The 21473-nt window shown below is 57.9% G+C and overlaps 1 protein-coding gene across 7 annotated transcripts in view; it reads right to left on the reverse strand.

Annotated features, from left to right (window-relative positions):
- MORN1 (MORN repeat containing 1) overlaps positions 1-21473 on the reverse strand; it is a 49461-nt gene that overhangs the window by 20588 nt on the left and 7400 nt on the right. For 5 of the 7 annotated variants that reach the window (XM_059135915.1, XM_059135914.1, XM_059135913.1 and 2 more), the window contains 4 exons: positions 14056-14152; positions 12742-12852; positions 4276-4399; positions 3700-3869 (listed from right to left, as the gene is read on the reverse strand). In XM_059135915.1, the coding sequence (XP_058991898.1) occupies positions 3700-3869; positions 4276-4399; positions 12742-12852; positions 14056-14152 (502 nt within the window). Of the gene's footprint in view, positions 1-79; positions 1301-1386; positions 1686-3699; positions 3870-4275; positions 4400-12741; positions 12853-14055; positions 14153-21473 lie in introns of those variants that run through there. The other 2 variants (XM_059135919.1, XM_059135918.1) reach the window with 2 other exon arrangements.

The raw sequence follows: 21473 nt of genomic DNA on the forward strand, positions 1-21473 counted from the left end.
GGGCACGGCGGGCTTCCTACAAGCAGATGAAGGGGGCGTCACTCGCCTCGTCCAACCCCGGAGGTGGTGGGAGGCCCAGGGCCTTGCTCTCAGATGTAAGCCAATGGCGGGTCTGCTCCTGTGGCTTTCAGACCTAACTCCGGGTGACAATCTGGTCTCCTTGTGGCCTGGTGTGGTCATGTAACCAAGTTTTGGCCAATGAGTGGTAAGTGATGGTGGGTGTCTTCAAAGGGGCTTTTGTTAGAAGGGCAGGCCTGTGCTCCTTCTGCTTCTAGTTCCCGGAGTCTGGAATAGGGGTGTGATGGCTGGTGCCTGTGCAGCCCCCTGGGACCACGAGGTGCAGGAAGGATGACAGAGAAGAAGAGGAAACGGGAGCAGGGATCCCTGGTGATCCCGGGGGCCGTCGCCCCGCCAAGGAGCTTCCATGTGAGAAGTGACACTGGTGGAATTGAATCCCCCACTGCTGTCAGAAGCGGGTGCCCACGTGAGCCCGGAGTGTGGACCTGGAAGGGGGGCTGCTCCTGGCCAGCAAGAGCGTGGCCGCCGCCGTGGGATGAGGCTTCAGCGAGAGCCGGGCTCATGTCTGCCTGTGCGGTGGCGTGCGTTCCGTCGTGGGAGGGCGTCCAATGCCGCCTGTGACCCGGGGCTGAGAGAGAAACCCCGGCCTTGGAGTCTACGTGCTGGGAGAACGTTTCTGCTCTGGGGCCACAGAAAGTAGCTTCGAGAGGGACAGTCACCTGGGAGATGTTCTGGCCGTGGCCTGTTTTAGGCATTGTGTCGACGGAAGTCTCTGCCTGAAACCCTCCCGGCTGTGGTCTCTGCCCTGCACTTGGGAGGCCCGTCACTGTCCTGGCTGCAGGCTGGGTGTCGCCAGTGGCTGCTCCCCGAGACTTCCCAATGTGTGTGGCCAGCCCCCACGGCGGCCCCAGCAGGTGCTCCGCAGCCCGAGGCCGGCGCACTGTCACCTAGGTGGGCAGACGCAGTGACCCTCGGCTGGAGCCCCTCTGCTTGGTGCAGGCCTGAGTGGGGCTCGGGGGTCCTCGGTCAAGGTCTGGCGGAAGGAAGGGAGGCGGGATCCAGGAGCCACGCAAGAAAGCTCTGTGCCAGGCCAGAGTAAGGGGGAGTGGTGCGGTTCACAGCTTGCCTCGGCGAATACAGACCTTCACTCATGCGAAGGAAAGGCCCTGACACACGCTCCCCATACGTGTGGGGCTGCCGCGGACGGTCGCAATTTTGCTGTCTCTCCAGATAACAACCAAGAGAACTTGCTACTATCCCCACGTAGTCACAGAATAAGCGACTTCATTTAAAAAATAAATAAATAAATAAATAAAAAGCCTTGCCTACTTCCCACCCAAGTAGCTCCGCGTCCCCCTGAGGTCTTTTCTGGGTGTCCCGCCGGCAGGAGGGCCTCACGCCCTGCTGAGCTAGTGCCTCCCACACCCCACACAGCACGAGCCTCGCCCTGCTCGCACCGTCATCACCTGGGCTTTTCTCTCATTTACGCTGATGCCCACCACCTACCCGGGCAGAGCTGACCTATGCAATGGCTTCACTGCCGTTTGCAGAAGGCACCGAGGACAGCCGGCCGGCCTGTGTGTCCATGACCCAGAGCAGACCTGAGCTCGCTGCCAACACGTCCGGAGGGCCTGGGCACCGGTGGGGTGAGGGGAGCTCTGGGGCAGCTATGGGGACAAGACCCTGTCAGTGCGAGTGTCCTCCAGAGCGTTTGGGGGTGGACTGGTCCCCAGAAGAGACACAGTGGCACAGGGGACCCTTCCTGACCCGTGGGCAGGTGTGCACGTCGCCAGCATGCCACCCTGTGAGGGGACAGGAGGGGCCGCCATGGGACTGGCACTGTCCCGGTCACTTTATAGAAGAGGAGGCCTATACGGAGAAGCTTGGCCAGAAAAGGCAGAGAAGCATCAGCCCCACGTCTGCCATCAGCCCCAGACGCACCAGCAGAGGACCCGGGACCTGGCGCTTGGCCGCAGACCTGCCAGCAGGCCACCGGATGCCCGCAGAGCTCAAACCCGAGTGGCCCTCCCAAAACCAAAGACTTGCTCCCCCTGGTCTCCCCAAAGATCATCTTCTGCGGTGCCCCACCCCCATCCTAGCCAAGCTGGAAACATCTCTGAACGTGCTGGCAGCCCGACACAGCCCCCCGAGTGTGGGGTGAGGCCCATTTCCCGAGCAGCGAGCGCCCCAAACTTGTACAGAGGGCTGGGCCCTGGGCCGCCTGCACTAAACGTCAAGGAGCAGATGCAGGCCCCCCTTTCTGGGCCTGGTTTCCACGGAGACCTCATGAGAGGCTCCAAAATCCCTCCCAGTGGAAGGCGAGGGGCCCAGCGAGTGTTTTTATGCAGAAATGTGAGAACTCTTCAGCCCCGCAGTGTAAAGCTGCCTCCGTAAACTGCGCTGGAAGCAGACTAGAGGTCGCGGCCCCCCAAGGCTACCCATCACCCCTGTGGCATGGGGCTCCCCCGGGTGAGGGCCCAGGCCTGGGTCTAGCCATGGGCCCTGTGCCAGCACTCCAGGTCCGCCCGTCCTGCTCTGCGACTCAGGAGTACTCGCACGCGGTGTCTAGGGCTGGGGTCCTAACTGCGGGGATGGGCCCCTCTTCAAAGGGCCCAGGAGTGCGTGAAGGCCCCCACAGCTAATGTGCATGTGAATTTGCCCGATGGGGATCCCGGAGCCCCGTTTCCTGAGCTTGCTGTGGTCCCTGAGGATCTGGTGCAGCTGCTCCTGAGGCGGGGGGCGGGGGCACAGGGGACCAGGCGGGACCCCACGGCCATGCTCGGCTGGGATGCCGTGGGTGACGCCAATGCCCCCCGCCCCCGCACGATGAAGGCCGTGTGGGACTGCATCAGGCCGTGTGGGAGGCCCACGGGCCAGGCACAGTGAGCGGCAGACGTGAAACTTGGATTCACATCCTGAGCTCTGGCCCTTGCTCTCCGGGAGTTGTTCAGAATAAGCCACGGAAAAGCCAGGCCAGGCCCTCCACGGCTGCAGGTTTTCAGGCACCAGGAGCCAAGTGCATACGGAGATGCTGTGTGCTCTGGGCAGGCGCGGAAGCAGCCAGAAAACCGGGCAAACCCTCGGGACCGTTAGGGCTGCAGATGGTGGCTGACCTCGGTGGGGGGGCGGAGTGTAGGCCCAGTTCCTACACTCGGGGTCCTGTCCAGGCTGACCACAGCCTCCTGGGGACAGTGGCCTTGGTGGGTTCGCCTCTGGGCCCAGCCCTCAGTCTGACAGATGCAGAAACAGCCCTGAGCCCGCCTAGGGTCTGTCCTCTCCCACCAGCTCCGGGCGCGAGTGAAACGGCCTCACTTTACACTGATGGCGATGACCAGGTGTGTCCGTGGGGACTGCGGGACGGCCCCTGTGGTGGCCCCTGGGACTGCTTGTTCCCAATGCTACCGTGGCACTGGGACTGCGCCCGAGGGGCCTGGATGGCCAGGACAGGGAGCTCCCAGCCTGCCCTTCAGCCCACAGTGCTGGGGACTGGCTCTGCAGAGGGACACCTGCTCAGGCCCGGCCCCATCTTCCTGGCACCGTCTGTCTCCTCCAGGGTCCCCATGCCTGGCTTCTCAAGGCTTTAATTTCCTCCCGCCCAGGTTCCAGCGCACCCGCGGTCACTCCACACACCCCTAAGCACTCAGGCCCACTACCGCCAACCAGCTGGCGAACGGCACTCACCGGCAAGGCCGCTAGGGATGGCCCTCTGGCCGCGAGCCGTGTCTGATGCCAGCGCCAGCTCCAGGCCTCCGGTGGGGAGCCGCAGGTCTCTGGTACTTTCCAGCGCAGCTCTGGGCTCTTGGCCCCCAGACTTGGGGCTCCACAGAGGATAGGCCACGCAGTCAAACCCGCTGTGGAGGGAACGGGAGGGACCGGGCTTTGCTGGATGCTAAGCTGAGGGTGCCACCTGGCTGTGGGGGGCACGGTGGCCTGGGGGCCCTTCTGGGGAGGAGGAGGGGCGGAGGCAACCACCCTGAGACTAAGATGGCGGGAAGGAAGGGCGGGGAGAGTCTAGTCCCGGGACCACGTGGTGCCTCGCCTGGTCCCAGCCCTCGCTGCCGGCCCCTTGCCTGGCCCCCACTGCTTCCTGTTCCCTAGACCGAGCAGAGCATGTCCGTGGGTCACTCCTGTGTGCCCAGTGCCCTTGGGGTCCCGGCTGGTGTGGGAGCAGTGTGGAGATGGGCCTGGGAGGAGCAGGTCCGGGCCACTCCTCTTCCCCCACGCCCCATGGGTGACGTCCGGGTCGCCCATACTCACAATGGGGTCTGGATGGGTGTCCCTCGGTCGTCCTTGTCCGCGCTGAAGAAGCTGACCTCCGAGTAGGCGGGGAGCTGCACATACCGGACGCCGGCTGAGATCTTCAAAACCCGGCCGTCCTCGCCTGGGGAGGGAGAAAAGCAGGCTGTGCCAAAGAAGGGACAGAATGGCCACAAGAACCCAGGTCTCTCCCTCCCTGTCCTGGCCTGGACGCCTGTGAGGGGCGCGTAGCAGCGACGCTGGCCCAGGCCGCAGCTACGTTCAACTCAAGCTCCCTGCCTCCCTGCCCCGACTTCTCCTGCCCTCGCTGAGGGCCTGAGCCTCAGGGCACCTCACTGCGCTTTCGGGGGGGCCTCTTCTTGTTGGTTATCCTCAGGGCCATGGGGGCGGCCCAGGCTGGGAGCAGACACCTGAGGCCCATCTCTACCACGGTCCGGGGGGCCTCTCCTTGTTGGTTATCCTCGGGGCCATGGGGGTGGCCCTGGCTGGGAGCAGACACCTGAGGCCCATCTCTACCACGGTCCTGCCGTTGGCGAGACATTGCGGCCTGTTACTTCCCGCCTCTGGGCCCCTTGTCCGCACGCCCGAGGCACCCAGCACAGGGCCCGGCCGTGTGGGCTCTGGGTCCGGTGCAGAAGGACAGCCGACAGCACCCACCGAGCAGGGTCAGTGCAGGCCCACCGCCCAGCCCCTGTGGAAGAGGAGACGTGGCAGGGCTGACAGTGCAAGCACTCGGCTTGGAAGGAGAGTAGAGAGCCACACCCCCCGGGATTTGATTGACTTCCACTTCTGGTCACCACAGAGTACCCGGAACCAATTCATGTCCCACTTGAAGCACCCCAAAAAGGCAGAGAAAATACAATGATGGTGCGATGGCTTTTCAAGATCCTGGACCTCAGGCAAGGACAGTGGCCCCTGAGAGATGCGGAACAAATGGTGTGGACTCCCCGACTGTCCGGGCCACTGCCTTGAGAGAAGGGGGACCGGGTGCAGGGAGAGGGACTGAGTGAGCCCAAGAAACTCCTCAGTGAGCCAACGGGGCTGGGAGGCCAGGAGGAGAAGCACACAGCAGGGGTCCTGGAGTCCTGGAGGCAGAGGACCTCCGGGGACACAGTGGAGCACATATCTGTGCATGAGTGCGAGGACATGCCCAGAGGCCGGGCTAAGAGCCACAGGGGAGGGCAGGAGGGACCTGGGCTTGCATGGCCCTGGGAGTGGCGCTCACTCCTGCTGGCCACACTGGGAGAATGGACGCCACAGCATACGAGGCAGGGCTCTCAGAAGGTCCAGCTTCAACAGTGGGGATCGTGGGTCTCAGTCGGAGCTCTCCCCCACACCTCACATGTCGCAAAGGCAAAACCTGAAAGGATCAAACTGTTTCCAAATAAGCCAACTGTGCTCCAGAACAAAGTCCAAGAAGAGTTATGGGAACACAGAAATACCCAGCCACCAAACGGTAAAATCCTCCGTGTCTGGCACCAATCAAAGATTAGCAGGCGAAGAATGCAGCAAAATACGTTCCGTAGTGAGGAGGGACTGCAGGCAACTGAAATCGGCTCAGAACACACCCAGATGTGAGGATCAGCAGGAAGGACCCTTGTCCAAAGTTTTTACTGGACCCGTACTCCACGTGTTCAAGACGTAAGTAGAGATGAAAAGATATAAAAATAAAGTTGAACTTCTAGAAACAAAAACTATGAGATAAAAAAGTACACGGTATGTGATCAATGACAGATGAGATATTGCAGAAAAAAATTCACGAACTTGAAAACATAGCTATAGAAACCACCAACATAAAACACCAAGAGAAAAAAGGAAAAAAGAGGAAGAAAAACAAAGGTAAAGTGAAAGGAGGGAGGAAGGGGGAGGGAAAGAGAATCCACGGACAATGAGGCATCCACGGACAGTGAGGAATCCACGGACAGTGAGGAATCCACGGACAGTGAGGAATCCACGGACAGTGAGGCGAGTCCAAGCTCCCTAACAACGTGGGTAATGAGGCCCCTGGACGAGAGGAAGAAGAACGGTGATAGAAAAACAATTTGAGGAAATAAAGGCTGAAAAATCCCTCCATTTTTAAAAGATTTATTTATTTATTGGGGTGCCTGGGTGGCTCAGTGGGTTAAGCCTCTGCCTTCGGCTCAGGTCATGGTCTCAGGGTCTGGAGATTGAGCCCCGACAGGCTCCCTGCTCAGTGGGGAGTCTGCTCCCCCCTTTCTCTCTGCCTGCCTCTCTGCCTACTTGTGCTCTCTGTCTGTCATATAAATAAATAAAACCTTAAAAAAAATAAAATAAAAGATAGATGTGGTTAGAATGGATGAAAAACTAAGACCCAACAATATGTTGCCTATAAAAAGCATACTTTATTATTTTTAAATTTTTATTTTTAAAGATTTTATTTATTATTTGACAGAGAGAGACATAGCAAGAGAGAGAACACAAGCAAGGGGAGTGGGAAAAGGGAGAAGCAGCCTCCTCACCAAGCAGGAAGCCCCATGCGGGGCTCAATCCCAGGACCCTGGGATCATGACCTGAGCTAAAGGCAGAGGCTTAACGACTGAGCCACCCAGGTGTCCTCAAAAGCACACTTTAAATACAGACTTACATAGGTGGAGAGTAGAAGTATGGATAAAGATACACAATGCTATTAGTTAGGAGAAAGCTGAAGCAACTATATTATTATTACAGGAAGTAGTGGTCACAGCAATGACTACACCAGGGATGAAAAAGGAAATATTGCAACGATAAGGGGTCATCTAATTAAATGACATAAAAATCCTAAATGTTACACATCTAAGGACAGACCTTCAAAATACATGGTGCAAAAAATGATAGAAATGAAATCAGAAATAAGCAAATCCTCAATTACAATTGGAGATGTCAAGATACCACTGTCAGCAATTGATAGAACAAGCAAACAAAAAATCAACAAGCACATGTGACCTTGAAGGACAGTATCAATAAAATCCACCTGATATGTATAGAATGTTCCACCCAACGAAAGCAGAAATCATATACTTCTTAAAGTGCACACACAGCATTTACCAAAATAGAACAAATTCTATAAAAAAAGTCTCCAAATTTGGAAACAAAACAACATATCTCTAAATAACTCATGGGTCAAAAAGGAAATCAAAAGGGAAATCAGAAAGCATTTTGAATTGAATGAAAATGAATGCAAAACCTATCAAAAATTTCAGGATACAGCTAAAGCTGTTCTGAGGGGGAAATTTATAGCAATAAACTCTTGTGTTATAAAGGAAGGTCTGAAGTCAATTACCTTGGTTTCCATCTTAAAAACTAAAATATGGGGTGCCTGGGTGGCTCAGTGGGTTAAAGCCTCTGCCTTCGGCTCTGGTCATAATCCCAGGGTCCTGGGATCAAGCCCTGCATCGGGCTCTCTGCTCCATGGGGAGCCTGCTTCCTCCTCTCTCTCTGCCTGCCTCTCTGCCTACTTGTGGTCTTTGTCTGTCAAATAAACAAATAAAATCTTAAAAAAAAAAAAAAAACTAAAAGAAAAGAAAAAAAGAGCAAATTAAATCCAAAATAAGAAGGCAAGGAAATAACATCATAATAGGAATTAATGAAATAGAAAACAGAAAATAATAGAGAAATCAATGAAACCAAAAGTTAACTGTTTACCAATGAAACTGATAACCTGTGGCCAGATGAGTCAGGCAAAACAGAAAGAAGAAATCAATAATCCTTAGTAGGAACAAAAGAGGTGATATCAGTGGATTAAAAGGAGATGAAGGAGTATTATGAAGAAGTTTATGACAATAAATCAACTCATGAAATGAACAAATATTCCTTCAAAGACACAAACCAAAGTTCACTCAAGAAGAAGTAGATAACCCAAATAACATTATAGCTACTTAAAGAAATGGAATTAGTAGTTAAAAGTCTTCCCACATGGGACACCTGGGTGGCTCAGTGGGTTAAGCCTCTGCCTTTGGCTCGGGTCATGATCTCAGGGTCGTGGGATCGAGCCCCACATTGGGCTCTCTGCTCAGCAGGGAGCCTGCTTCCCTCTATCTCTCTGCCTGCCTCTCTGCCTACTTGTGATCTCTGTCAAATAAATAAAATCTTTAAAAAAAAAAAAAAGTCTTCTCACAAAGAAACGACAGGCCTCAATGATCTTCATATTGAAATCTGCCAAATATTTAAGAAAGAAATAATACGAATTCAACACAGACTCTTCCAGAAAATTGAAACATGAAGTCAACATTACCCTGATAGAAAAACCAGACTAACATATTAAAAAAAAATTTGGGGCACACAGCTGACTCAGTCGGTGGAGCATGTGATTCTTAATCTTGGGTTGTAAGTTTGAGCTCCACATTGGGTGCAGAGATTACTTAGAAATAAAATCTTAAAAAAGAAAAAAAAAAAAAGAAAAATTCAAGACCAATATCCCTCATGAAAAAACATGTAAAAACCTTAAAGAAAAATTTAGCAAATGGAATGCCCAGATAATTCAATGGGGGGAATAGCAGCCTTTCAACAAATGCCGCTGGTACAACTGACATTCACATGCAAAAGAATGTAGCCGGACCCCTGCCTCACACCACACACAAAGATGAACTCCAGACGGATTATAGTTCTGAATGTAAGAGCTAAAAATATAAAATTTTTAGAAGAAAATACAGGAGTAAATTTTCATGACTCTGAGTTAGGGAGTCTTCTTAGGTATGAAACCAACAGCATAAGCAAGAAAAGAAAAAAGTAAAGGAATTGCACTTTGCCAAAATTCAAACCTTCTGTGTTCAAAGGACACCATTAAGAAACTGCAAGACCATGCACAAAATGGCAAAAAATATTTGCAAATCAGATATTTGATAAGGGGACTTATATCCAGAATACATAAAGAGACAAACACCTTTTTGTCTTTCTTGTTTGTGTCCTAATAACTCACAATCAAAAGGCACATTACCCATTGTTAAAATGTTAATTTTATTTAATTTCTTTAAAGATTTTATTTCTTTATTTGGCACAGAGAGAGAGAACAAGCAGGGACAGAGGAGAGGGAAGAGCAGGCTCCCCGCTAATCAGGGGATCTGATGTGGAACTCAGTTCCAGGGCTCTGGGATTATGACCTGAGGTGAAGACAGATGCTTAACCCACTGAGCCACCCAAGTTACCCATTTTTTAAAAATGGGCAAATATATGAATAGATATTTCTCCAAAGGAGACATACAAATGGCCAATAAATATCTGAAAAGATGCTCAACATCATTACTTGTTAGAGGAACACGTATCCGAAGCGTGAGACACACTTCATCCCAGTAGGATGGCGAGAACTACAAAGACTGACGGCAACAAATGCCGGCAGGGACGCCGAGCCGCTGGAGACCTTGGTCACTGCCAGTGGGAATGGAAACTATTGCAGACAAAAGAAAGAAAACACATTCAGACTGGAAAGGAAGAAGCAAAACTGGATGTTTTTGCAGATGACATGATTTTCCATATAGCAAAATCCCAAGAAATCCTCAGGAAAAGCAGCAGAGCTAGCAAATGAGTTCAGCAAGGTCACAGGACACAAGATCAATGTTTTAAAATCAACTGTAGCTGGGGCGCCTGGGTGGCTCAGTGGGCTAAAGCCTCTGCCTTTGGCTCAGGTCATGATCTCGGGGTCCTGGGATCGAGCCCCACATCGGGCTCTCTGCTCGGCGGGGAGTCTGCTTCCCTTCCTCTCTCTCTGCCTGCCTCTCTGCCTACTTGTGATCTCTGTCTGTCAAATAAATAAATAAAAATCTTAAAAAAAAAAATCAATTGTAGCCTAGCAATTCCTGAAATAAAGGTAAGGAAACAAATCCATCCATAATAATATAAAAAGAACAAACATGACTCATTAATTACTGAACCAACTATAACTAAGTTATAAACAAAATATTGATAAATTACTTATCATTATTAATAACTTTAATGAGACAAGTGCAAAACTTGCACACTAAACATTACAAAGCGTTGGCGAGAGAAAGTACAGATATAGAGAGATGAGGAGGTGTCCCATGTTCATGGATGGGAAGACGCAGTGCGGCTCATGGTGGCTCTTCCCGGCCAGAGTCAAAGCGGTCCCTAACAAAAATCCCAGCAGGCTTTTTTTCCCCCTCTGCAGAAACTGACAAGCTGATCCTTAAAAAACTGTATAAAAGATGAAGTTCCCAGAATAGTCAAAACAATTTTAAAAAAGAAAGCAGAATCGAAGGAGTCTTTAATTTCCAAACTCAGAGTGAGGCTACAATAATGAAGATGGTGTGGTGTGGGGATAGACATATGGGTCAACGGAGCAAAACCCAGAGTCTGCACAAACCCTCACTCTGACAGAGAAGTTGCTCTCGACTGAGACGCTGAGGCATTTCGATGGGGAGAGGACAGTCTTTCCGGCACACGGTACCACAAGAGAAAACATGAACTTAGAACTTTATCTTATCCAGAAAAATTAACTGAAAATGGACTGCAGAAATGCAAGAGCAAAACTTCTAGCAGAAAACAGGAGAATATCTTTGGGTACTTGGGTCAGGCTAATCATTCCTACATACATTACCAAAATTATGATATATAAAAGAAAAAATGGACAAATCTTCATGAAAATTAAAAACCTTTGCACTTGAGAAGGCAGCATTAAGAAAATGACAAGATGGGGTCACCTGGGTGGCTCAGTCGGTAAGGCGTCCGACTCTTGTTTTGGCTGAGGTCATGATCTTAGGGTTGTGGGATTGAGCTCCGACTCAGGCTCTGTGTTCGGCAGGAGTCTGCTTGAGGTTTTCTCTTTCCCTCTGCTCCCTCTCCCCACTCGCATGCTCTCACTCTCAAATCAGTCAATACTTTAAAAATGCTTAAGGAAAATCACAAGATGAGACACAACGAAAATAAATGACTTGCAAAGATGTAACTGATGAAGAACTAGTATCCAGAATACATAAAGAACTCCGATAACTGAAAAACAAGAAGAGCAAACATTTAAAAAAACGGACGGCACAGTTGGATAAACATTTCTCTAGGGAAGATGCACACAAGGCCAGGGAACACACAAGAAGCTGCTCGGCACCAACAGTTGGGGGGGGAAGTGCGACTCAGGGCCTCAGCGGGCTGGCTGGCAGTCCCGGATGGCTGCGGATGGGCAGGGTTGGGGGGAACTGAGCCCCATGCGGCTGGTGTGGCCACTCTGGGAAGCAGTCTGGCAGTTCCGTGGGGAGTTTACACATCAATCTGCCATCTGGCCCAGCAGCTCCACTCAGGGGTGCATGACCGAGACACACAGAACACAGGCCGCACGGAACGTGCCCCAAACCTTCCCAGCTGCCCGAAGTGCAGGGAACTGAAGGTCCACCAACAGACAAGCCGGGAAACCAGGCACAGGCGTGGTCCGTGAAGTGCCAGCACGTCCCCGTGGGTCACCGCAGCCAAGGACACTGGTCACTGATGCAGAGCCCGAGGCCACGGGTTGTGGGACTTACTCATCCAAGTGCCCACAGAGGGCACAGCTGTGGGAGCCGGGCTGCCAGCGGGCAGCAGGGGTCTTTCTGAGGCGAAGGAAATGGTCTGAAGCAGAACCGGGGGCTGGTTGGACTCTACTCTGTAAATTTCCTGAAAATCTAGGAATCACTTAATACTCGAGAATTTCGAGCCATAAAAACGACACCAAAATAAAGTTGCTAAAATGAACCGACTGTGACTGTCTTTGCTCGGTGCTGCTCGTGGTGCCCTCGTCAAAGCTTGCTGACCCCAAGCAAACTAGCAGAGACTAAGCGTCTCAGGCAGGCATGTACTGCCGGCGGTCCTGCCCCGGCCACTGCACCGTGTCCGCCGGGGCGCTGATGGATGCATTCGGAGTCCTCCGCCCCGCCGCCGGGCCAGGACGCCCCTCTCTGCACCGGGCAATCTGCTCATGGGCGGGAAGGGCTCTGGCAGGTCAGCTGCCCAACCTCTGTGTCGCCACTCCACGGATACGATTCCCCAAAACACAGCTGGACTGGACATCTGTCCTCCCCTGATGACCCATGGAGGACACAGGAACTCGCCCCTCGTCAGGCACAGGCCCCCGCAGACACCAGCAGCCCGGAGAAGCCACGCATCGTCCTGTGAGCTGCGCAACGGCCATGGGCACACGCCATGCACGCACACGGGACTCACACGCCCCCTCTGCCAAGGCTCCAGAGTGGAGGACAAAACAAGAGTTACCGCGGGTGTCCCCGTACCCGAAGCCACACAGGAGTTACCGCGGGTGTCCCCGTACCCCAAGCCACACAGGAGTTACCGCGGGTGTCCCCGTACCCGAAGCCACACAGGAGTTACCGCGGGTGTCCCCGTACCCGAAGCCACACAGGAGTTACTGCGGGTGTCCCCGTACCCGAAGCCACACAGGAGTTACCGCGGGTGTCCCCGTACCCCAAGCCACACAGGGCATCTCGTCCCTAACCCTAAGCACCTGACGTCTGCAGCCATCACCCTAGAGACACTCACCCTCGGCCACTTCCCCACTGTCCTGCTGCAGCTGAACGCTCACGGTGAAGGAAGAGCCCTGAGCCACCTCCATCACCTCCGGACCCAAAATCACGATCTTCTTGGCTTGTGCTGGGAGAGAGCAGAGCAGAGCGCGGCACAGCTGAATGGCGGGGCCGGTGGGGCCGCGGTCCGTGCAAGCCCAGGCCCCCACGTGGGCCCCCCACGGAACAGCCGCGCTTCCCAGGGCACCGCAGGGGGAGGGATGTGCGGTTTTATCACACGCGTGACTGGAAGTCCCCTGCCCGTGCCACCCCACCCAGCGACCTGGGCCCTTGCTGAGTGAGACTGTGACCCATCCTGAAGGCCAGCTGGGACTTTTAAGCAACTTACTGCAGAGCTGGTCACACTACAGAGGCCTCGGAAGCCCACCCAGCGCCGAAGGGCCGTGAGTGAAGGGCTCGTGGGCATTCGGGTTTGCACGCGGGGGGCGCTCCCGCACACCCTCTGCTTGCTTGGGACTCCGGCCCCGCCCTCCTTGCGTCTGGTCAGTGGCTCCACGTGTGCCTGGTGGGGCGCCCTGGACACCAGCTGGGGAGCTGGCCGGGGCGTGGCCACCCACAGGCCAGACGTGCGGGGTGCCTCTGGGGTCGGAGCAGCTGGAGACGGCGTTCTCGGTGTCCGCTCCCCCTGCGTCCCCAGGGTTCGGGTCGTTAAAACTTAGGACAGGACGGAGTCTGACAGAGGACGTGCGGGTCAGGAGGGGGCTCCCACAGGCGAGTGTGGAGGGCGGCAGGTGCCTCGCGGAGACGGTGGGCCTGGACAGCCCTGCTCCGTTGAGGGGGGACGACCCGGCCCTCAGCACGGGGAGGCCAGAGCCCGCTTCAGCGGGCCTAGGTGGACTCTGGCGGTGGCTGAGACTCTGCTGGGGGGACGCGAGGACACATCCTATGCCCCCTTGCCAGAGGCTGCCCCACCAGGCGTCCAGGAGCCCTCACGTGGGGTGAGCTGGGATCCGGGTCTCTTCCCAGGGCACAGTTACAAAGGCACTCCCGGGGGGCCCTGGGGAAGGCTGGCTCGACCCCCAGGCCCCCCGCACCCTGAGATCCTGACCTGAGCCGAAGGCAGACCAGTCGCGAGCCCTTCTGAAACCCGACTGGAATGTGTTTTTCCTAAAGGGGCTGGGGGTTTAGATCCTACTTCACCCCTGACCCCAAACACCTCCGGATTCAGCATCCCTGTGCGAGCGCCTGTGGCCATCGGAGACAGAACTCAGCAGACCCCGCCGTGACCCCACGAGAAGACAGGGGAGGCAAGGGCGGGAGAGGCACCTACCCACCGGGCGGCCGTTGATCCACATCCCACGGTAGACGGCCCCGGAGCAGTGGGTCAGCTGGCCCAGGCCGCTGAAGACATCACCGTGCCACTGTCCCTGCGGAGAGAGCCGTGTGCACTCAGAGCCCACGGATGACACGAGACCGCAGGCGGAGGCCCGGGGTCCCTGCAAGCGCCAACCCTGCCACAGGCGAGGACTGAGGCTGCTGGAAAACCAGCCCCGAGGGGCGGCAATCACGGGGCACCGCCCTGGCTTCCAAGTCCCTCTGCAGTGGAACCGTGTCGGGGGACAATGGCTCATATGCGAACGCTCCAAACGGGGCCCTGGGAGCACAGTAGAGACTACACTGGTGCCGGCGAGGAGCCCACCAGCAACAAGCCCCCTGAGGGGCCCTCGGAGCCCGCGTGCAGCCCCCCCCCCCCCCCAGCAGCCTCTCTGAACCGCAGGCACAGCGGCGTGGGGACAATGTGAGAGCCACAACTGCTTCCGTGGAAAACGTCAAGGTCCTCCTGTTAGAAGAAAAACCGGCTGGAAGCCCTGTGGGTCTATGCGCTCCTCTGAGGGAGCTAACGGGGCTCCCGTGTCCCTGCCCTGCTCTCCCATGGCCCGGGCGCTGTCAGTGCCACGCGGAGGGCGCTGCCCGCAGGTGCCGTGGGAGGCAGCTCAGCGCCCGGCTCTCCCTTGGGCGGGACCATGAGGGACCACGGGGCTGTGAGAATGACCCTGAGAGCCGCTGCTCTGCAGAACTCGGACGCCCCGCGGGGGGCGACTTGGAGAACAGAGTCACCGAGCACCAGGGCTGTGGGGCCAGGTCAGGCTGCAGGGTGGGGGCGGGACCTCCATGGCCAGGCTCCAGCACAGCTGGCCCCTGGGCCAGGGCACTGGACAGCTGGCAGGAGGGGCTGGGCTGCCTGCTGGGGTGCCAGACTGCCCCCCACCTCAGGGGAGGCCCAGAGAGCCGAGTCAGCCCCATGACGGCTCGGGTGCCCTCGTGGTGCTCCCAGGACGCTCAGGGCCATGCGAGGCTGAGGTCGCGTTCTCCAGGAAGTGGCTCATGTGTGCAGGTGACGGGCCGGACCGAAGTGGAGGTGAGGCCCTGGAGTTGCAATCCGTGGGCCCCACTCTGTTGTCCTGACTCAGGGCAGGGAGCCTGCTGGCAGCTGCGGGGGCCACTCTAGAGCCAGCATGGGCGTTTGGCCCTGCAATCAGGGAGTCACTGCGCACGTGTGTCCACGCTTGGGTTGACGTATGCGCCCCTGCTCCCACGTGTGCATCTGCGTATCCATGTGCAAGTGTGTGCACCTGTGTATGTGTGCACGTGTGTGCACCTGCGTGTCCGTGTGCACATCTGTGTACCCGTGTGCATGTGTGTGCGCAGTGGGACGGCTCTCTCAATAGGATGGGCAAAGGGACCTGGGCGGGAGACAGCAGGGCACGCTGGGCTGGGCTGCTGTCCGTGGGTCAGTGGGGGACAATCCTGAGAGGGCAGGGAGGCCTGGGTGGCTCAGTTGGTTAAGCAGCTGCCTTCGGCTCAGGTCATGATCCCAGTGTCCTGGGATCGAGTCCCACACCGGGCTCCTTGCTCGGCGGGGAGCCTGCTTCTCCCTCTGCCTCTGCCTCCCACTCTGTGCTCGCTCGCTCGCTCTCCCTCTCTGACAAATAAATAAAATCTTTTAAAAAAAAAATCCTGGGAGGGCAGGGGGCCTGCACGCTGAGCCCCTGCCCCTGGGGACTCTGCTTGCTGGGAGCCGGCGGGTGAGGCTTGGATGTGACGCCGCCGCCGGACTGGTTTGTTTGCCAGGAAACCCCTTCCCTCACGACACCATCCTCGGACTTGAGAAGTCACCGGTTTCAACTCAGGCGACAGGACTCTCAGCCAAAAGAACGCAAACCCCACAGGAGCCAAGCCATGTCCACTGCCCCCAGCACCCGCTGTGCCCTCTACTTAGAACCACGGGGCTCGGGGCGCCTGGGTGGCTCAGTGGGTTAAGCCGCTGCCTTCGGCTCAGGTCATGATCTCAGAGTCCTGGGATCGAGTCCCACATCAGGCTCTCTGCTCAGCGGAGAGCCTGCTTCCCTCTCTCTCTCTCTGCCTGCCTCTCCATCTACTTGTGATTTCTCTCTGTCAAATAAATAAATAAAATCTTAAAAAAAAAAAAAAAAAGAACCACGGGGCTCAGTCTCCAGGCCTGGCAGGAACAGCTGCTACAGTGGGACGCGGTCAGCCCCGACAGGGGCCCAGGCTAGGGGCGGCGGCCACGGCGGGGCTGTGCCTCCAGGAGAACAGAGCCTTCATGAGGGGCCCCTCACCTTTCTCCGGCCTCCCTCCGCCCTCCCAGGGGCAAGAGCTGTGCCCACTGCGTGCCCTGGGCAGGCCTGCCCCTGCCCTCGCCTCCCGGTCTTCGCTCCTGTCCCCGTGCAGGTGTGCTGGGGCGGGGCGTGGGGCCCGTGGAGCCTGGCCACGTGCTCAGGGGCGCTCCCCGTGGGAAGTTGGGATTCAAGACGCTGGAAACCGGCTGCGGAGTCTGGTGTGCACAGAGCACCGACCCCGCCCACGCCCGCGGCGGGGATGTCCACTCCGCCCTCGCTAGGCTCCCCGTCGCGGGGCTCCAGATGCTCCCGCCAGATGGAGCGCAAGCCTGCGGCGCTTCCTAGCGGACATCCTTCCCTGGCCTCCTGGAGCCTGGCGTCAGAGCTCCCATGGACAGGCGGACGGACGCTAGTCATAAACTCTCGCCGGCTCCCTCAGGGCCGCGTGAGGCTCAGGACAGGCCGAGAGGCTCTCGAAGCCAGGAGCTGGCTGCTGGCCCGTCGTCCGCATCGTAGCTGTTGCCGCCGTGAGAACGGCCACCTCTTGTCTCCGCGCTCCCTCCATCGGCCCGTCCTCTCTCTGCTAAGCACCCACGCTGCTTCCTGGAGGAAGGCACAGCCTCGGGTTGCCCGAGAGGGAGCAGACTGGCAGGTCCTCCCACACCCAGAGATGTCCAGGGCGGCCGGTGGGACCATGTGTCCCACACCCACTCCAGGGGCATGCGGGGCTCTGTGCTTACTCTCCACTGTTTTCCTGGGTCGTTCACAGGCTGCTGGGGCCTCTGGGGGGGCTGGGTGTCTGCAGCGCTAACACAGGACTCCCCAGGACAGGCGTGCTCCAGGGCACAGCGTAACTTGCCCAGCAGCGCGGAATCTTAATTGATGTTATAAATCATACCTTCGAAAATTCTGCTCTTTCTCAGCTGACTTGCACACAGAGCATGAACCAATACTTTAAAAAGCATCGCACGGAGGGGGTGTGGGGGGGTTGCCCCCAAGGATGGTTGGGGGCACATCCCCCCGGGGTGGGGGCTCCCTCGGCTCTCTCCCTACCCCTCTCGGCCCCGCTGAGGGCTCGTGCGCCGTAGGGTGTTGCAGGAAGAGGGGGCAGGGGGCTGTGTCCACACCACAGACACCGGCAGGACAGGACTCAGCATTAGGAAATGGTCTTGTGGGATGGCGGGGAGCCAGGCCTGTCACCCGGAAGCTGCTGGGGGGCCCCTGGAACCCCAAGGGGGTGTTGCAGATGCCTCCGCGGTGGGCCCACCTCTGCGGGCCCACAGCTCCCAGGACAGTTGGGCCACTGGGATGAGAGCCTCCTTGGGTGCTCTCCCGGGCACACGTGGTGGGAATAAACTGTGAGAAGAGCTGGATTCTCATTTTAGGGAGCCTCTTCTGTTGATTCTATGTTCCTTTCCGAGGGAAGAGCTACTGTGCTTCTCCACCTGCCCCCCCACGCCCCCCGGTGCCCCCCAGCACACACTGAACGTCCAGCCTGGCACATGGGTCACGTCCTGCCTGTGGCCCAGGGTCTGGGTGGCCACACCACGAGGGCCCAATGGCCCAGCTCCCCAGTGTCCGCCGTGGGCAGTATTGGGACGGCCTCCCCCGTCGTCGAACCTCGGAGCTGCAGCAGAGGACCACCGTCCAAGGTCACGACTTTGTAGACCAGCAAAGGATGGTCTGGAGTTAGGTCACATAAGCGGATGTGGCGCCAGGCCACCTGCCTGGGCCCTGGGACTATCCAAGGGGCCTGTGTCTCCAGCTTGTGGGGCAGCCTGCGGGGTTGCCATGGACACGCAGGCCGGCACGTCGGGGCACAGGTGTGCCTCCTGCTCATCCGTGTCCCCAGCAAGAGCAGGGTCACGGCTGTTGTGTTGGATCTCCACGACCTTGCTTGTTAGTTCCTCGGATGTCAAGGTGTGCACTGTGGCTCTTGCTGCCTTTCTGTGTCTGTTTCTGCTGCCTGCTGGCGTGCAGACCACACAGAGGACAAAGTGTGGCGCTGGCCCCCACGACGGCTCTGGCAGTCCAGACCCCTCCCCTGTGTGTGAGCAGACCCAGACGCCCGACTGTCCTGTGTGCCGTGCACCCCTGCAGTTAGGGCCCCACATTCCTGGGCTGTGAAGGGTGGCCTGGGCACATAAAGGCCAGCGGCATTCCCAAAGACACGCAGGTGAGCACAGCGGCGGCTGGGAGCTGCCAGCAGGGGAGGACGCACAGAAGGCCGGCCACCGGCCCCGTGCAGCAAGCAGGTGTACCAACCAGCAGGCCTCCCTCTGGGAAAGCCAACCCGAAAAACCCAGCCAGCGTGCGTGGAGAGGCGCCCAGGGATGGCCGGAAGCTGGCAGCTGCTGGTGGGGACCACCCTGCGGACACACGGTAGGGACCGCTCTGCTGCACAGTCACTGAGGTTCCCTGACAGCTTGGATCTGCTTCCTCTCTGCGGGGGACATGGCTCGCCTCCACGGAGCGGTACCGACTCCTGGGCTCCACCAGGGATTTTTGAACTCTGTCCCTCTAGGAGCGGCTGCCCTGTGCCCGCAGGGGTCACTGTGCTACAGCCACGTCCCCTGGAGGAGCCAGTAAGCTTGCCGCTGCTGGGCACGCCTGCCCCCATGTCCCTTGGAGGTGGTCCAGCGGGTGCAAGCCCGGAGCCTGGGGGTGATCCGGGCAGAACCTTCAGTGGGTAGCAGAGGCAGGAAACGTTCTCTCCAAGATGAGCCACCCCAATCCCGCCCATGCGGCTCCCGTGACGGGAGAGGGAGAAGCAGTTCTGGCTTAGGGATACGTTGTTTTTATGTCGACAGAAGACACTGGAACATGATCTTCAGGAGTGGACATTGCCAGGGACTAACATTTTAAAGGCTCCTTACAACGGTCTGCATTGGGGAATCTGGTGATGAGGCGGCAGGAACCTTGGGGCAAAGGCGCACGTGCCACGGGAAGGCAGACTTAACGGCGTGCGGGCGGGGGGGGGGGCGACTCCCCCATTCATGCGGTCCTGAGTGCGCCTCTGCAGGTGCCACCCCTCCTGGAACTTCCCCTTCTCTGGGTTTGGCAGGTTCTCTGTCCGATTCGGCTGACATAGGACACGGCCAAGGGACAGCTCGGCCTCTACTGTCTAATCTTCGAGGAAATAAAATTATCTCAAAAATAAATAAAAATCAGAAGCTGGTAGATCTGTGGTGAGAGGGGCCCAGGACAGTTTTCTGGGCAGCTCGGGATTGAAGAGGGTGGGGTCTGCGGCTGCCCAGGGCCTCATGTGGGGGCCGGCACTCCCTGGGAAGAAAGCAAGAGGTGCACAGACCCTGCCACACCTGTAGGCACAGGATGGTTCATGCGTCCCGGCCGTGTGTGTGTGGCAGAGCCTGTGCTCCCCGGGTGACAGCCGCTGTCAGGGCCGGCAGTCCAGCCAAGGGATATGCCGGGAAGGAGGGTGAGGCCGGGAAGGAGGGTGAGGCCGGGCAGACGAGCCCAGCAAGGACGGACGGAGGCCACATCCCTCCACGGCGGCAACGATGGGCGCTAGATTGTGGGCAGTGCCAGAACACACGGGGACGGCCGTCTTCAAGGGCAGGAGGGACAAGTGCAGGCGAGGGTGTGGACAGATTAGAACTGATGCACAGCCGCTGTTGGAGCGGCGTGGGGTTCCCCAGAAATCCAGCCGGGAGCCACCACGTGGTCCAGAAGCTCGTCTTCTGCGCATGCGCCCCGAAGACCTGGGTGCAGGGGCTGAGCGCTGTGCACCCCACGACCCCGGCAGCCGCGCTCACGAGGGCCCAGCGGTGGGAGCAGCCCCGGGGGGCCGCGGGTGGACCGAGGAGGAGCAGCACCGGGTCCCTCCGCGTGACGGACTGTTACCCAGCCTGAGAGAGGAAGGGGCAGGGCCGGAGCTCAAGGACTTCGAGCTCAGAGAGACCAGTGCTCCCCGCAGCACAGGCCCCGCGGGACTCCCCGCACGCGCGGCTCCCGCGGGAGTCAGATCCGCGGAGTCAGAGAGTGGCGGGGTGGGTGCCACAGGTCGGGGGCTAGCGTTTCCTGGGACAGACGTCAGTCTGGAAGATGGAACGTCCTGGAGACGGACGGTGGGGACGGGCGCGCGACAGTGGGCTGTGCTTCACGCCCCGAGCCGTGCCCTTAGCGGAACAGCCGCGCATTTCACGTGAGGCCCGTTTCACGACCCACAGAGATGTTTTTAAAGGAGGCTGACTGTTGCTCCGTGGGAGCCCAGGGAACGCGCGGCCGCGCGGGAGACACGCCTCAGGGTAGCGCCCAGCTCCCTCCCATGCTGCCTGGGCTTCAGGGTGACCTGATAACCGGGGGTCGGAGGTCAGGCGTGAGGCGTCCCTGCAACGTGGAGAGGCCTGCGCTGGCCCCGGAGCCTGCGCCTTCCCCATGGGCCAGGCCTGGAGACAGTCGTGAGCGAAGTCTCCCAACGGCTCCAGAATGAACGCTGGTGGCGGTGGGTGCTGCGCCGTCTCCAAGAGTGCCGTGTGTCTACGGGCACCGTGTCCGAGGTTTCCGAGTCTGAGGTCACCGTGTCCGAGGTCGCCATGCGGCTTTCCTGGGTGCAGCCCTTCTCCACGCGCCCCGTCTGCACGGCCTTCTGGAAGCTGGTTAAGGAAGTGGCCAGAGGACCAAGGAATGCCGTGAGGGACCCCCACGCCTACCCTCTGGGACCTGGGTGCCACTGGAGTCGTCTCATCGGCGTCCGGGCTGTGGCGAGGTGGCTGCACACGTCCCTGCTGCCGTGCGTGGCTGGGACGACCCACAGACACGGCAAGCACCACGGAGGACGGCGTCCCAGCAGCACTCACAGCAGCAGGCGGCCGGACGGTTGTCCCAGGTCCTTGGGCACGACGCTCCGGAAAGTTGGCAGGTTGCCAAGCAAACAGAAATGCGTGTGGACGCGAGTCTGCATCCTGGGGAAGACGTGGCCGGACGACCAGCCTTCCATGTTGACTCCTGTGGGAGGTGCCCCTCATTGAGGACACGTCACCTCCCTCGAGGGCGCGTGGGGGTCCTGAGGTCCGCAGGCCGGGACAGAGCAGCCTGTGACTCTGAGGGGCGACCGTCCGAGTGGACGTCTCCTCACCTGGGGATG

The sequence above is a fragment of the Mustela lutreola genome, chromosome 10 (genome assembly GCF_030435805.1).
Source record: "Mustela lutreola isolate mMusLut2 chromosome 10, mMusLut2.pri, whole genome shotgun sequence".
Classification (NCBI taxonomy): Eukaryota; Metazoa; Chordata; class Mammalia; order Carnivora; family Mustelidae; genus Mustela; species Mustela lutreola.